Raw genomic sequence first — 14,574 nt, 5'->3', positions numbered from 1 at the left:
GGTGGCTGAGATTGCAGTGTGTGTTTTGATAGGAATTCTGTGATCGCTCATCAAAAGCTTTCAGACCTGTTGCTTTTCAGAGGATGTTTTCTTTGCTGTCTGAATCAAATATGCCAGCTCTGCAGTCTGTGTTAGGTTAATTGAAATGCAGTGAGAGTGCAGAATCTGAACCGAGGTTGAGGTTGGCAAACTTTGTTCATCCTTATATATAAGCAGACTTTTAAAAGTAACTGCTTAGAATGATTGATAAAATTAGTGCAGGGCTCCATCCATCCTTAGAAAGGAAGGTTTGGGGCCAGATGGAGTCTGAAGGAACAGTTTGAAATATACCATGTCATATCTGATTGGCTTGAGTGAATGAATAGTAGGTCTTGAGGAACGCCTTATTACAGTATTATTATAGTTACTTTTCAGTGTCTGGTGATGGATTTTATCTCACTAGTGTAAAATTCTGGAAGTGGCATGCCCAAAATACCCCAAGGTAGGTTTTGCTGTTTTCCTTTTCCTCATAAACTGTTATTTAATTTTATGTGATTGAATTTGGTGACATTTAGTGCACATTAAAGGGAAGAATTTATAACTCTAGCTAAAGCAAAGTGTATTTCAGGCTTGTTCTTGGTGAGCTTTTCTTGCTATTCTGCCAAGTCCACGTGCACCTTTTCCTGTTAGGAACCTGTGCCACATCATGCTGAGCTCCTTTCCTTAAGGTAAAATGGTATCTTCAGAGACTCAAAAGAAAAAAAGAAAGCTGTGAATCTGTGAGGACAGTTAAACCACAGAGTGAAGGGTTGAAGGGGCTCTTTCCATCCCCATAGCTGTACTTCATCTGTTCCTTCGGTTCCCACTATAGTGCCATTGGTTCCCATAGAAGTCCCATTGATGGCTTTATATTGAGCCCTGGGAGTGGTGCAGGAACATGATGTTCAGCACCACAGGGATCTATCAGGTCTCAGTACCCACTCGCAGCTGGTGGGGAATGGGATAAGGTAGGCACTAAAAACACCCCACAATTTGCCATCAGAAAATTTCCCCGCTGTCCAGTGGCATGAAGTTTTCAGGGTGTTTGGGAATGAAACATCGCACAAAGGAGTTGTATTGTTTGGTACCCAACAGTGTACCCTTCCTGGGTCTAATATTTCCTTTAAAAACAATTTGCCTGAATAAAATAAAATATGCATGATGGGTGAACACAGATGAGCTCTGTTAATGTATTCTAATTAACTTGCTAAAAATATTTTAAAATCTTAATAAGCTTAAAGAGAATTTCTGATGATCAGTTGCAATGTTAATGAGCATGGTACAAAAACATAAGGGGAAGTGGAGAGCTGATTGGCAGTTGCAGCTCAGTCTGGATAGCTGACATTATTCTTGGGCAAAAGAGCTCTTTGGATTAAATTTATCTTTTGTCTTGGTAGCTAATTTCTCAAGATCTTTTTCTAGAAAGCGCAATGAACAAAACATTAAAAAAATAATTACCTGTTAGATTTGGGGTGGAGCGGGGATTTTATTACTTAATCATGCCTTAGAAAAACATGCTAAGGACATTTATAATGAAGTATCTGTGTTCTTTGTGTGTGGGAGAATGACTCTTTTCCCTTTATATCTGCCATAAATCTCAGATTGTAGTTCTTGTTCTCTCCAGGCTATTAGGTTTCTGCAGCCTGTATTTCATTCCTTAGCACCTATTGTTGCTTGGCAACAGCACCCAATTTACATGAGCCCAGCCCTGAATGAACAGCTACCTGGAACCTTTCTGCTCAGAAACCCCGAGAAACATAGCAATTCTCGCATTCAGCATGACTTTTATTGGGAAATATTAATTGCTTCTCTCTATTCATCTTTATATAGCCTTCTTTTTTTTTTTTTTTAGTTAAAGGAGAAAAAACTCCACTCTCTGTTTAGTTCCGGTCTGCCAGAGGTCACAAAATGCATTTATAGATAATCCACTTGGAAAGTGGGAGGTTTGTTAATAACGGAGGAGTTTAGCAGGGCTCGGAGCCTCAGCTGGTGCAAGGGTCCCCGGTGCTGCGAGCAGTTGGTGCTGGGGGAAGGAGGCTCGCAGCAGTGGAGGGACCCACCAGGGTCACATGTGGAGGATCAGAGTTGTTCTTTTTTTACTGTTTTATAGGGAGAAAAAAGAGCAAGTGTTTTCAGCTCGCTCTGTTTGCTTCCCTTCTTGGTGTATGCAACTTTTCTGAGCAAGCAAAATAAAACAAAGCAGGTCTGCTGGTTTTCTGAGCAGGTGTACCCTTCCTATCAGCTGGTTTTATTATTTCCAAGTACTTTATAACTTGTAGCTTATTTACATGTATATTGAGAAGAGTAAGAGGTATTAAAAAGAAAGAAGTTCTTCACCAGCACTAAATAGAAAACAGGACAACATTCACAAGGACCAAAAATGCAATACCTCTTTTGAAAAATCTTGTGAAAAAAATACCAAAATGACTTGGTAATGCTTGGACCTTGACCCTTTCCTGTTGTTTGTAGGCCTTTGCTAATGTCTCTTGATGACACAAAAAGACACAAATTAGATTTGAGATCTGGTTTGCAAATCTTGATCTCATGATGTTTTTTTTCCCAAAGTTTGTGGTGCTTTGGGTTTCTCTAAAAACAAAATGCTTGGTAGGATGTTCTTTCCTCTCTTTCCACAAGTAGAATTTAAGGTCAGATCATTGCACCCCGTACTTTTTAATTATATTCTGTGGCTTTAGGTAATGCTGAACTTGCAGCTGATTATTGTTGTATTTTCTCCTGTGGACATGCCTTTCTACTGATGCACAGACTGTGCAGATTAACTAATGCAGAATCGAATGCATTTGTGATCTAAGTAATGAAGGGGCCTTTGTTCTATTCTTGGTTGTTCTACTGATTTTGTGTGACCTTGGGCAGCTCATTTATCTCCTTCCTTGCTTTTCCCATTTTAACCTTCAATGGCTGGTGTCATCTGTTGATTTACCAATGTAATTTTTACTACCCTTAGATTTGCAAGGCTGAATATTGCTGTATGTGAGGACAAATAGTTTTTAAAAATGAAATGGTGATGTGTTTGTGTTTCTAAATAACTCAGCAGCAAGTGCTATACACCGCTTCATGGTCTGTAAAGCCATGTGGTGATTACCCACGTCAGAGTTGGGTAGGCATGAGGGTGTGTATATTTTGCTGAGGTTCAAGCACAGATTTCTCACGTGTCAGAATATTTTGAGGAAATGCTGAGCTGTGCTGCGGTGCTAGCAAGAGAGCACACTGAACAAAATAATTTTTTTTAGTTAATAGAAAAAGCCTAAGGTAGCGATAACTTTATTTATTTAACCAATTTCTGGGAATATCCTGCGTGGCTCTGACTTTGGCTAAATGTCTCACCTCTGATTCAGGGAACTGAGAAGTAGGAATTGTAAGTTTGCATTTCCAGTGTTCCTGTGGGTACTGATGCATGGCTTAGTGCTGAGCTTTCCCAGCTCTAGGGCTTTCTGCAATGGGGACCACAGGGCACCTGACCTCCTCCCATGGAACTCTGCATAGTGTGTGTTCAGTGCTGTAGACCTTCAAAGTCTGCATGTTCTCCTAAGAAACCTGGCCAATTTCTGACAAAAAGTTCTCTGTGATGAATTAGTAGTTGTTCACAGAATGGCTAAGGTTGGGACTAGATGACCTTTAAAGGTCATGTCCTTTCCAACCCAAACCATTCTGTGGTTGGAAAAGATCTCTAAAGTTCATCTGCTCCAAACTCTACTCCACCAGGCCAACCCAGAGCAGGGTGCCCAGTCCCATGTCCAGGTGGTTTTTGGAGATCTCCAAGGAAAACACTCTACAACCTCTCTGCACAACCTGTTTCATACACTGATACCTTCCTGCTAGATGTTGGGATAGGAAAACTGACTTACATGCAGCAACATAGAATTCTAGGGTAGATGTTCTTAATCCTCTTACTGACTCTTCTCTTTTTTGATAGTGGTTTTAGTGGTGAAGACATTTCTGCAAACTACTGGTAGTGCACCAGTGCCTCTAAGCATCAGTGATTTGTGGTCTTGGGAATAAGCCTTTTAATGAGTAGCAGAACTTAATATACTTATCAAAAAGAAAGATAAGATGCAGTTTAATTGTAGTCTGTAATTACCAAGACTGTGGTAATCTTTTAATTGGAAGGCCGAAGCCACAAAGATCAACCAAACAGAAGTTTAAAAATCTAAATGATGGGAAAAGTGCAAATATTTAACTGTAAAGGTCATTAAAAATGAAAACAGCCAGTAATCACAATACATTCTCTGTCACTTCGTCTTTCATCTGTAACTCTCTGTCCTCTTCAGGTTATTGTCCTTCAACAAGTAGTGTTGAGTTGAATGGTGGGATCATTGTGTTAAAACTGTGACCTCTTTTAAGCAGATGATCTGTTCTGACCTTTAACATTTTTGGAGCTCTCTGTAGGTAGGTTTTCAAATAGCTAGATGTAATGGCTAGATTTCAACTGTCCAGTTGGTGTCTCCTCTAAATTCTACTTCAGAGTGTTTTTTGAGAATCAGTTTATTTGTCACATTGGTTCCAGCTTTCATGTTTCAGTGCCTCACTGCCTTCTGAGTAAAGAATTTCCTCTGCCTAACATCTATTCTGAATTCCCCTGCTTTTAGTTTAAAATTATTCTCCCTTGTCCTATCACTATCAGACTGCGTAAAAAGTTGGTCTCCTTCCTGTGTATAAGCTCCCTTTGAATACTGAAAGATTGCAGTGAGGTCTCCCTGGAGCCTCCTCTTATCCAGGCTGAACAAGCCCAGCTCCCTCAGTTTTCCTTTGTAGGAAAGGTGCTCGAGCCATCTGGTCATTCTCATTCCTTTCTCACTAATTCATGGTAACTTATGTTTTCTATAAGGAATGAATTCAGAACCAAGGATTTATGCAAGTCAGAGAGATAGCAAGGATTACTTCAAATAAGACTGTCTTCAGGAGAGGACTTCTCCTCAAGTGCATTTTAAGATTTGACCAAATAAATTTTAAGCGTTTCTTCTCATTGGCCTTCCCTCTTTCCTTAAAAGCATTCACAGAAAGGTTGTTCCAAATTATTCAGTCTGCATCTATGAAGACTTCAGATCTAAATCTGCTGCTTTTTACCCCTTACTGTAAACTCTATTGCTGAGTTGTGGATTTTTTTTATATGTTGCCATTGGAATTTAGCCCAGGCTTCATCAAAATATTCTGTCAAATGGAGATCCATGTCTCAAAAAAAAAAAATCACAAAATTGATAAGCAATTGCAGCTCTGCAGTCTTTCTACAAGAAGTGCAGATATTCCAGAGGTCATGTGAGCTTGTCAATGTGTATATACTATAGCACTGTTATGACTATTGATCAGCTTGTTCCCAAATAAGTCTTTAACATTCATGAGCCAAAGTTTTCCTTGCTGCATAATGCTGCTGAAGTCAATGAAGTTGAATTGTCAGTGGAGTTGTATCTTAATTTTTTTGTTTCCTATAGTATGCCTTAGACTGTGTGTGTTTTGGGGTAATCTGCAGTAAAGTGTTAAATTCTCTTTTAACATTTTATTTTATGTACAGATTTTTGTTTATTTTCTTGAAAATACTTGTACATTCATATCCGATGTTAGCTAGGTTATGAGGAGTTTGAGTCGGTGATTTAGTCTCTTTAAGCTTTGGGTTGTGAAATACAAAGCTTGTCCTTACTGAAGCACAAGAAAAGCTAAATTTGGTATCCTCATGAAGAATGATTTCTGCTATTAGAAGTCAACATTGTCGCTTGAGAACATAAGGTGACCTACACTAGCAGTTGCTATGGGTCTTAGCTGTGGATGCCATCTCTACTCAGTTTTACTTAGGTTTGTGCACATCTACTCATTTTAGTGGTATTATTCTTGCCTTGCAGAAGAGTGAGCAAGAAGAATCATGCCTGTTCTCCCCTACATCATTGTAGAGACTTTATCTATGTAAGTAGCATAAATGTTGAGAATATTAGCCATATTTGTCATTGTTGCAGAGGAAATCTTGGCTTTTTTCCCCTGTTGAGTTAGAGCTGGTTTGATAAGAGCTGTAGCCTTACAGGCAGATGATCAATTCTATCCTTAGAAGTTGTTTTTCTTCCCCAGACACTGCATTTAGAAAACTAAAAATAAATTCTATGTCTGGAAAATTTATGACATAAGTTTGAGCAATTGAAACCCCTAATGAAATTAAAGCCCGTTATGAAATATGAAAACTTTTTTGCTTATGAGTAAGGAAATGGTCAACCTATATGGCAAATATGGCTTGCTTCTCTCTGTAATAAATTACCTGACACTTCAAAGTGAAAGTAAGGTCTTTTAAAAAATGGGCTTTGAATAGCTTTTAAGAATTACTGTCTTCTTTTTAGTGCTGTAAAGATAGCTGGATTTGTTTTATTATTTGGCTTCCAGCTTGTAGTTTATTCACTCAGGCAGTTGTATTGGCCTGTAACTTTGAAACAAAAAAAACCCAAACAAAAACAAAACCAAAAGAGTTTGAGTTTACCTGATTGAGGTAAGAATAATGTAGATATTGTCTATTGTTTGTGGCAGTCTATTTTTTGTCCCCCTTTTTTTATGAAATACTTGGAGGTGTCAGAAGTAATGTAGTGTAATGAGGCAGAGAAGCAAGTGGCTTTGACCCAATCCTTGAAGTCACATAAGAAGGGATGTAAGGGGCACTCAGTATCTTGCATATTTTCCTATTTCAGAGATACAGATGAGAAAGCTTTCTAATGTAGCAGGTGCTTATTTTCACTGTACTTGCAGAAGAATGATTAGTGTGAGCTTTTGAAGAGTTAATATGTAAGGAGGAAGATTTTTGTAACATTTGTTTTATAAATGAGGCAAAATAATGATGTATTCTTGCTTTGTTTTTCTTGAATGAAAAGCTAGAAAATAAATTTTTTTAAATTACAGTGTTTGGAGTTAATCAGAAATAACGGAGGGGCTGACACTTTTCTTGTTGCTTACAAATTGTAAATTGCAGTTATTTGCAATCATGCTTATAGCTGGCGTGGGTTCATGTGCGTAATCAGCTGCTTTTTGAATGCATGTTCTATTGTTCTGTTTTATTTATGGATTCATTTGTGATGAGAAAGACATTATAAAGTTGTTTGGATGAAGCCTTGGAAATGTGTTTTAGGAGTTTTAAATGTCAGTAAGCGCCTGGAGTTTGGGGTACAAACCAGGGCTGTGCACAGCAATGGAAATTTAGTTGGAAAAGTTGAAGAGTTTCCATCCTCAGGTTCTCCTTCCTGACTTTGTGCATGAGCTATCAAAAGTCAGGACTGATACAGGCACGTTTTTACTGCCCAGTTGAAATACAGCCAGACCCAAAAGCCTTAAGGTCAGGAGTCTTCCCATTGATGTCAACATCTGCACCTGTTAGCAGTCTGATCTGCCCCCATTCCTGTTAGAACAAGAGAGTGAATTTCTGCCTCCAGCCTCCTTGGTGTTACTCATCAGCACCAACCTTCCAATTGAAGTGAGATTGCTTATGTGATTATTTTTCTGAATAGATACAGTTATGTGCCAAGAGCATTACAGGGGATGTTGGGTTGCTCAGGAGAGGCTGCCTGTGTTACTTGCTGATTACCGTTTCACTTGCGGAGTCCATCTGGGCAACACTCTTTGAGTTATCACTTTTTAAAACTTTTGTTCCCCTCCATCCTTTACTCTTTATCTTCATCTGCTTGAACTGCTTGCTTTTCTGCAAAGGCATCAGTTCTGTGTTTGTTAATATACAGCCATATGGAACCACAGTCTTTCTGGGACCACTGAAACGTCTATAATACAAATAACTAATTTCTCCGTCTTCTCAGTGACGGATTTTTTCCCCCTTATGCTTTTTGGTGAAAGCAATATTTTGACTGAAAACAAGAGCCAGGAGATGAACTTTAACATCATCTAGTTCTTCTTGCTGGATCTCTGAAAGACAGAGTGGTGCTTGCTGTGGGAACAGTAACACAATCCGGCTGTGGGCTGGCTTCTTAGTCTTGTTTGGGGAAGTACATTGTACTCCTATCTGTGCCCCATCCCTTCAGGTGCTCAAGGCCATGCTGGATGGGGCCATGGACAACCTGATTTAGTGCCTGATGTAGTGGTTGGTGAAACAGCCACTGACAGGGGCTTGGAACTAGATGATCTTTGAGGACCCTTCCAACCCAAGCCATTCTATGATTCTATGATCTTGCTATGTAAGTGAACTTTACTTCTCTTCTCCCTGCTGCTCTCCCCCAGCCATGACAATTACTGTTTCAACTGAATTTCCTTAAATCAACCACAGTGTTCCACAGCAGGTAATAGATCTGTGGGAGAGATGCATATTGCAGGACAATGCCATGCCATGTGCAGCTGTAAACGCTTTCTACACAGGGTTAAAATTCAGTATTGGCTCTCTGAAAAATCATCAAATTTTAAATAGGAAGGCAATAAACGGGTTGGTTAGGTACGAAGCAAGGAGCTTTTAATTAAAAGATGTTTAAACTGATTCTCTCAACTGTCAGAGAATTGAATTCCTGAATTATGTTTGCTACAGTTGTTTTTTTTTTTTTAGTAATGCTGTATTTAAGTTCTTTCTGTGCATTGCCGTGGGGGATAGATGGTAGCTCCTGACAGATTCACCCACAGCTGGCTGAGAGCACCACTAGTGATGGATGAATGGTGTCTTTGTTAATGCCCCCATATACATAACTGATGGGCTTTATTTATTTATAAGATGTATCCAATTACACATCTTAGCGCGAATGTCCACCATTCAGTAAAGCGCACAATATTGGCATTAAAAAGGCAGTCCCTGAAATCAGTGATCGATGCATTTTCCACACTCGAGAGGAGAGACTGAAATAAGAGAGAAACATAAAATCCAGCAAATTCAGATCAGTTCTTTTGGGACCTGCTGTTGAAACTCAACCAAGGAAGCTGTTGTCCCTGCTCTGGCCATATGCGGAGCTGCTGCTGGGAATGCAGAGCGCTGTGGTCACTCTTCCTCATGGTCTGGATGGACCAGTCCCACCAGTACAGTGGGTCAGGTTCTATTGTCAGGTAGAGATAGCTAAGGTTCACAGAGCTGGTACCCAATGGGATGTGTTTCAGTGAAGCAAACCATCCTAGTTGAGGAAAATTAACGATTTTGCCCTTCATGTGTGGGACATGCCTTCGGTGTAGGACTTCTTTTCTTTTGCTTGCATCCACGTGTGCTTGTACTCATAAGTTGGTCCAATCTAGAACTTGGGACATCCAACCAACAGTTGAAACTTCACTGCGTAATCTACATCAGTTTCTTTTGTCAAGCGGGTTTGCTGTAGACTGAAATAATTCTTAGTGTTTAGCCACAGAAGAATTAGTCTGGATAAAGATAATTGTGCAGATAATCAGTGTGTTAACGCCTTTACATTTAACTCTATTTCCCCTCTTGTGAGATACCTCCTTTGCCTAAAAGTAGGGTGAATACAGGCTCATAAATGATTTCCACATGCTCTTGCGCTGAAATGTTTCCCATGCTGTTCGTATGGTAACACATTTATATGGAAATGTCCCAAGTTACAACATAGATATATAATAAAGCAAAACCTGAATCTTCCAACCTAGTGATGAGTAGAATGCTCCTATCCAGCCCTTGATTCCTGCCTGCCTTTGCCCCTTCTGTCTTGTGCACCATTCTCTCCTGATGGTAACTGCCCAGCAGCTTCTTAAGCCCCTTCCTAGAGGCAGGGGTAGTAAGCATGGCTTAGTCCTTGCTTTCAGAGTTGCTGTGAAGTGTAGCAAACATGCTTGTTTCTAATTCTGTCCTGCTGGCTGTCTTTGAAATGTGTTTTCATGCTGGATATGGTACTTCTGCAAGAATTTATATTCGCAGCAAGGTTTAGCAAGACAGAATTGCAACTACTAGGCAAATCATTTAGAGTTCAGCTTGGTTTCTAGGAACAGAGGCTTACTAGTTATTTTTCACTGGTTTCTGTGCTATTACATTGTTGTGATAATCTTGGCAGGGATCTGTCATTCTGTGTTGGTATAATTGAAACTTGTTTTCCCTGAGGAATCACTCTGCTGTTTGTTTTATTTGTTTACTGACATTGACAGAGATCCTAATGGCTTTTAAAACCCAATTTGTGCATCACTGAATATCCTTCAAAGAGGAAAATAAAATTAAATTTATCAGCAAAATAGGGTCCTCCATGCAGTGCTGGAGCTGGGTCTTAGACTCCACCTGAGCACCTCACTATGGGTCAAGAAATATCATGAGGAGCCTTTTGTGAGATGCATCTTCTCCATTTCTGATTCTGTCTTCGGGGATTTTGCCATTAAAGCAATTGAAAGGACAAATGACAACAAGTTGTTCAGGGCCTTGGTATAAATTGACCAAGTTTGCTTTGCGTGAAGTAAGATATTTTTCAGCTTTTGTTAAAAATGAGGTTAAATTAACAAAATAATATCACAGTAAAATTCCCCCTTTCAGAAGCGTGTACGTGATGGTATTGCTGTGATAGATCATGTTACTGTGCTGCTATTATTGTGATAGATTAGGGTAATTAAGTGTGTAGATTTATTTTTAAAATATAAGATATTGAAGTATTTATGCATTCATTTAATTTAAATCTTTAAAGAATTTCAGTGAGGTACCTGAACTACTGAAGCTTGTAATCTCTTGCTGAGTTGTGGTTGTGGATAGATGTATGGCTTGTTGGATGTCATGCTCCAGAGGAGCATGTGCACAAATAAATAATGAGGCACCGGACAGAAAGTCAGGAGCACGATGAGGAAGGGTAGATTTCTTATAAAGACTAAAGAATGTGCAGGGTGATTTTTTTTTCCCTACCCCCAGATTTATGATTTTTAATTGGATAAAGATTTATGTGATTTTTTATTTTGCTGAATTGATTTAGACCATCTCTAATTACCTTCTGACACACTTCCTTGTCATTCAAGCATATAGGGATGCTCAGGTTTCAGTGAACTCTGATTGTGAGCGTTGTGAGGAGATAAGTTTGGAAAATATTGCTGGTTTTAAAGGTTACCTGTCAGTTTTTATATATATAGCTGTGAACCAAACCAATCTGACCTCAAACCAGAGCTATTGTATAATAACACTCTGCCTTTCTTACCGAATATCTCTTTTGCAAATCTCCCAGACTTGATAGCACTATAATAATAATAAATGTGCAAAACTTATACTGCCTCTTTTAAGTAAGTGTTCTAATGTGTCTTGGAAAGGTGGGTAGTTAGTCTTATCTTCTTTTTTACAGATGGTAAATTAGAGTTACAGGGAGAGAGCCCAGACCATCTGACTCCCCCTCCTTGTTCTCATTGCTTGGTTCAGTAGTGCAGATCTGGACAATATGCACTTTCAGTCTGATCTGTGTGTTCTTTTGCATTGCAGTGCCCAAAACAAGGATTTTGGCTACTGGTGGAGCATCCCATAATAAAAACATACTGCAGGTAAGCAGAAAATCAAATCCATTAAACTGAACACACGATAATATCTACATTTCTGTTTCGGAATACGGAATCCAAATCACTTCAGCTGTATGGGAAAGTGTGGGTATAGGACTGTGGAACTGCTTCAGGTCATTGGGATTTTTCCTCAGTTTTATCGTGGAGACGAATGCTAACTTTGTATTGAACTTTATTTTATTTTATATATATATGTATGTATATTTACACTTCACTAGTTTTATGGATGAAAACACTATCTGGAACACTGGTGATTTCCAGATCTCATTGCTTATGTCAAGTCAGTCAGCAAAGAAACCAAGAAGAGACTTGATAAGATACCTCAGCTATAACTGAGAGGGATTATCCCGATGTTGGACACCTAAAAAACCAAACAAAACCACCAAAGAAAAACCACTCTAAACCCTGTCCCTGTTGTTTTTGAACATCTATTTCCTATTTGCATTGTGTCACATATTAGTAGAGCACCTTTTCTTCTGTGTAGTTTCTCCTCCCTCTTCCCATCTTCCTCATCTGCTGCTGTTGCTGCACACCTAACACTGGTTAAGATCCTTTGTCCCAGGAATATCCTGAGTTTTTGCTACTCCACTGACTGCATCGACAAGCTTCCCTTTGACTAAAGGCTCAGTGAGCTTGGGGATGGGCATCTATACAACAACACACTTGTCTTAGCCTTGGGCTGAGTCCTGGCACAGGAGTTACCACAGGGTGAGTTGTGTTCTGTGGGTGCCAATCCATTTCCATTAGCTGTAGAAAGTCTTGAGGCCAGCCTCAGTTGCACACCGTATTCTTTGGCAGTCACGGTTGTACAAAGTGAATGTAAGCTGTTCTGCAAAACATGAGTTGGAATAAATGGAGGTTGAAAAGTAAAGGGCTTACTTTCTCCTAAGTAATCTGAAATGTGTGTTTGTAGAACCATAGGATTTAGAGCTGACTGGGACACAAGGGACAGATTTGGAATGTTTTGCCTGTAGATGTCACTTCGTCTGCTTTCTTATTTTGCTCAAGAAGTTGATCTTGGAAAATTAATTGGTAGATTAATGACTTAAAATATTGGTCCCCACTGAAATAGTTATACTAAGAGTATGTCAAGAAAGAGATTGGATTAATGTTTGCTTTTAAAGGAGTATTCAGATACTAGGGGGGGTCTCCTTGCTGTGGAATGAAGGCTGAGAATGGAATGTTTTTGTAACTTGTAATTTCGAAGTAGCTGAAAATCTGTGGTCATGAGAGTGATTCCTGTGGTGCTTGCTAGTAGCTCTCGTAATAGAGCTGCTTTTAAAACTCATTAGAAGTGTCTTAAAATAATATGATCAATACAGTGTCGTCCATTTAATTCAATCACTAGTTAATTGGATCCTCCTTTTTAATTTAATCAAAACCTCAGAAACCATATCAGTTGCATGAAGAATAACAGCTTCCACCCTTATCATGGTCAATTTTGGATAATTTGTTCCAGGGCTACAAAAGAGTATCATTTAATTAATCAACTTTCAGTAACTCCTGTATTTTACATAGCAAAGAAGGCAACTTAGGAAAATGTGCTTTAAAAAATACAGCTGTAGCAGAGCAGTTTTCTTCAACATTCTGGGAAGCTTTTTATAACGTATGTGAGGCCTGATTAATGACCACATGAAACACAGTGAAATATTTTTAACAGTAAAACCTTTAACAGTTTCTTTTAAAATTATTCATGAGAGAGATCATGGTTTCAAGTAATGTACTAAATATATGAACTTTTAATGATTTTAATTTCATATTCTTGTGACACAAAAGGTAGTTATTATTAGCGTTTCTGAATAAAGCTGCACTGTATAAGGCTCTGTAGAGGTGCAACACAAAAGGCCTCTGTTGTCCAAAGGAATTTACAATTCAAGCATAAGACAAGGAAAACCTATGTGAGATGAAGAGATGAAGAAACAGATGGGGAATGTGATGAAACCATACAAAAAGGATGGACATTTGAACCTAGCACTCTGTGACCTTATTTCCAGAGGGCTTTTTAATGGATACAGTGGTTAATTTTCCATTTGTTGTCTAACGCTGAAGCTCATTTTTTGCTCAGTTCTTGCTTACTAACAGAATTTAGGCAATACTGATGCTGCAGTATTAACAGAAGAGAGCACAGAAAGTGTGTAAGATGAGGCTTTTATTGGATTCTAATTAGCAACTAGATGCTTTTGTTTCAAATTACCAAAATGTGTGATTATCTAAGGTTTTTATTTGCAGATATCCCTCAAACTTTCAGAGGAGACAAAATCCCTTAAAAAATGTTGCATACCGTTCTTACTGTAGCATATATGAATTGAATTCCTTAGTCATCTTCTAAGAAGACCTGGGGCCCATGATGACCCCTGGGCCCCATCTTGAGGGATATGACACAGCATGTGTGAGACAACTGGGGGGTCAGGCCCAGCCAGTAGTTTGGAGTCTGGAGCATAAGCCTCATGAGGAGCAGGTGAGGGAGCTGGGATTGTTTAGTTTGGAGAAGAGGAGGCTCAGGGGTGACCTTATTGCTCTCTACAGCTGCCTGAAGGGAGGTTGTGGTGAGGTGGGAGTCAGCCTCTTTTCCCGTGTAACTAGCAGGACTAGAGGGAATGGCCTCAAGTTGTGCCGGGGAGATTCAGGTTGGATGTTAGGAAATACTTCTCTGAGAGAGTGGTCAGACACTGGAATGGGCTGCCCAGGGGTGTGGTGGAGTCACTAACCCTGGAGATGTTCAAAAAATGTTTAGATGTTGTACTGAGAGATATGGTTTAGTGGGAAATATTGGTGATTGGTGGATGATTGGACTGGATGATCTTGAAGGTCTTTTCCAACCTCAGTGATTCTGTGATTCTATTTTATGATCAGCAGGGTTGTGAATCCCTGGGTTGGGTTTTGCTGGTCACAAATCTGAATGGTTTGTATTCGTGGACACTGTGACCTTATTTTAATTCTTTATATACTGATGTAAATCAGGTGATACACTTCGGTAAAAGTAATAGAATGCATGGCAAGTTAAATCTGAATTGCTACTTGCTGAGCTGGTTTCCTCAGACATAGAAAAAGCTGAGGTGCTCAGTGAGTGCTTTGCCTCAGACTTTGGTGGTGGTCAGGCTTCCCACATCTGCCAAGACCCTGAACCTCTAGGTGGGG

General features: G+C 39.4%; 1 protein-coding gene across 11 annotated transcripts in view; it reads left to right on the top strand.

Annotated features, from left to right (window-relative positions):
- The window catches only part of XYLB (xylulokinase), a 134,708-nt gene that overhangs the window by 54,894 nt on the left and 65,240 nt on the right, over window positions 1–14,574 (top strand). For 9 of the 11 annotated variants that reach the window (XR_002435424.1, XR_002435423.1, XR_002435422.1 and 6 more), the window contains exon 16: window positions 11,363–11,421. Coding sequence is in view for 5 of the 11 variants with exons in the window: in XM_021387898.1 (XP_021243573.1) it covers window positions 11,363–11,421 (59 nt within the window). In the remaining 6 variants the exon portion in view is untranslated. Of the gene's footprint in view, window positions 1–5,867; window positions 5,929–11,362; window positions 11,422–14,574 lie in introns of those variants that run through there. The other 2 variants (XR_002435426.1, XM_021387903.1) reach the window with 2 other exon arrangements.

The sequence above is a fragment of the Numida meleagris genome, chromosome 2, assembly GCF_002078875.1.
Source record: "Numida meleagris isolate 19003 breed g44 Domestic line chromosome 2, NumMel1.0, whole genome shotgun sequence".
Taxonomy (NCBI): domain Eukaryota; kingdom Metazoa; phylum Chordata; class Aves; order Galliformes; family Numididae; genus Numida; species Numida meleagris.
This window is presented reverse-complemented; position numbering and strand designations above follow the sequence as displayed.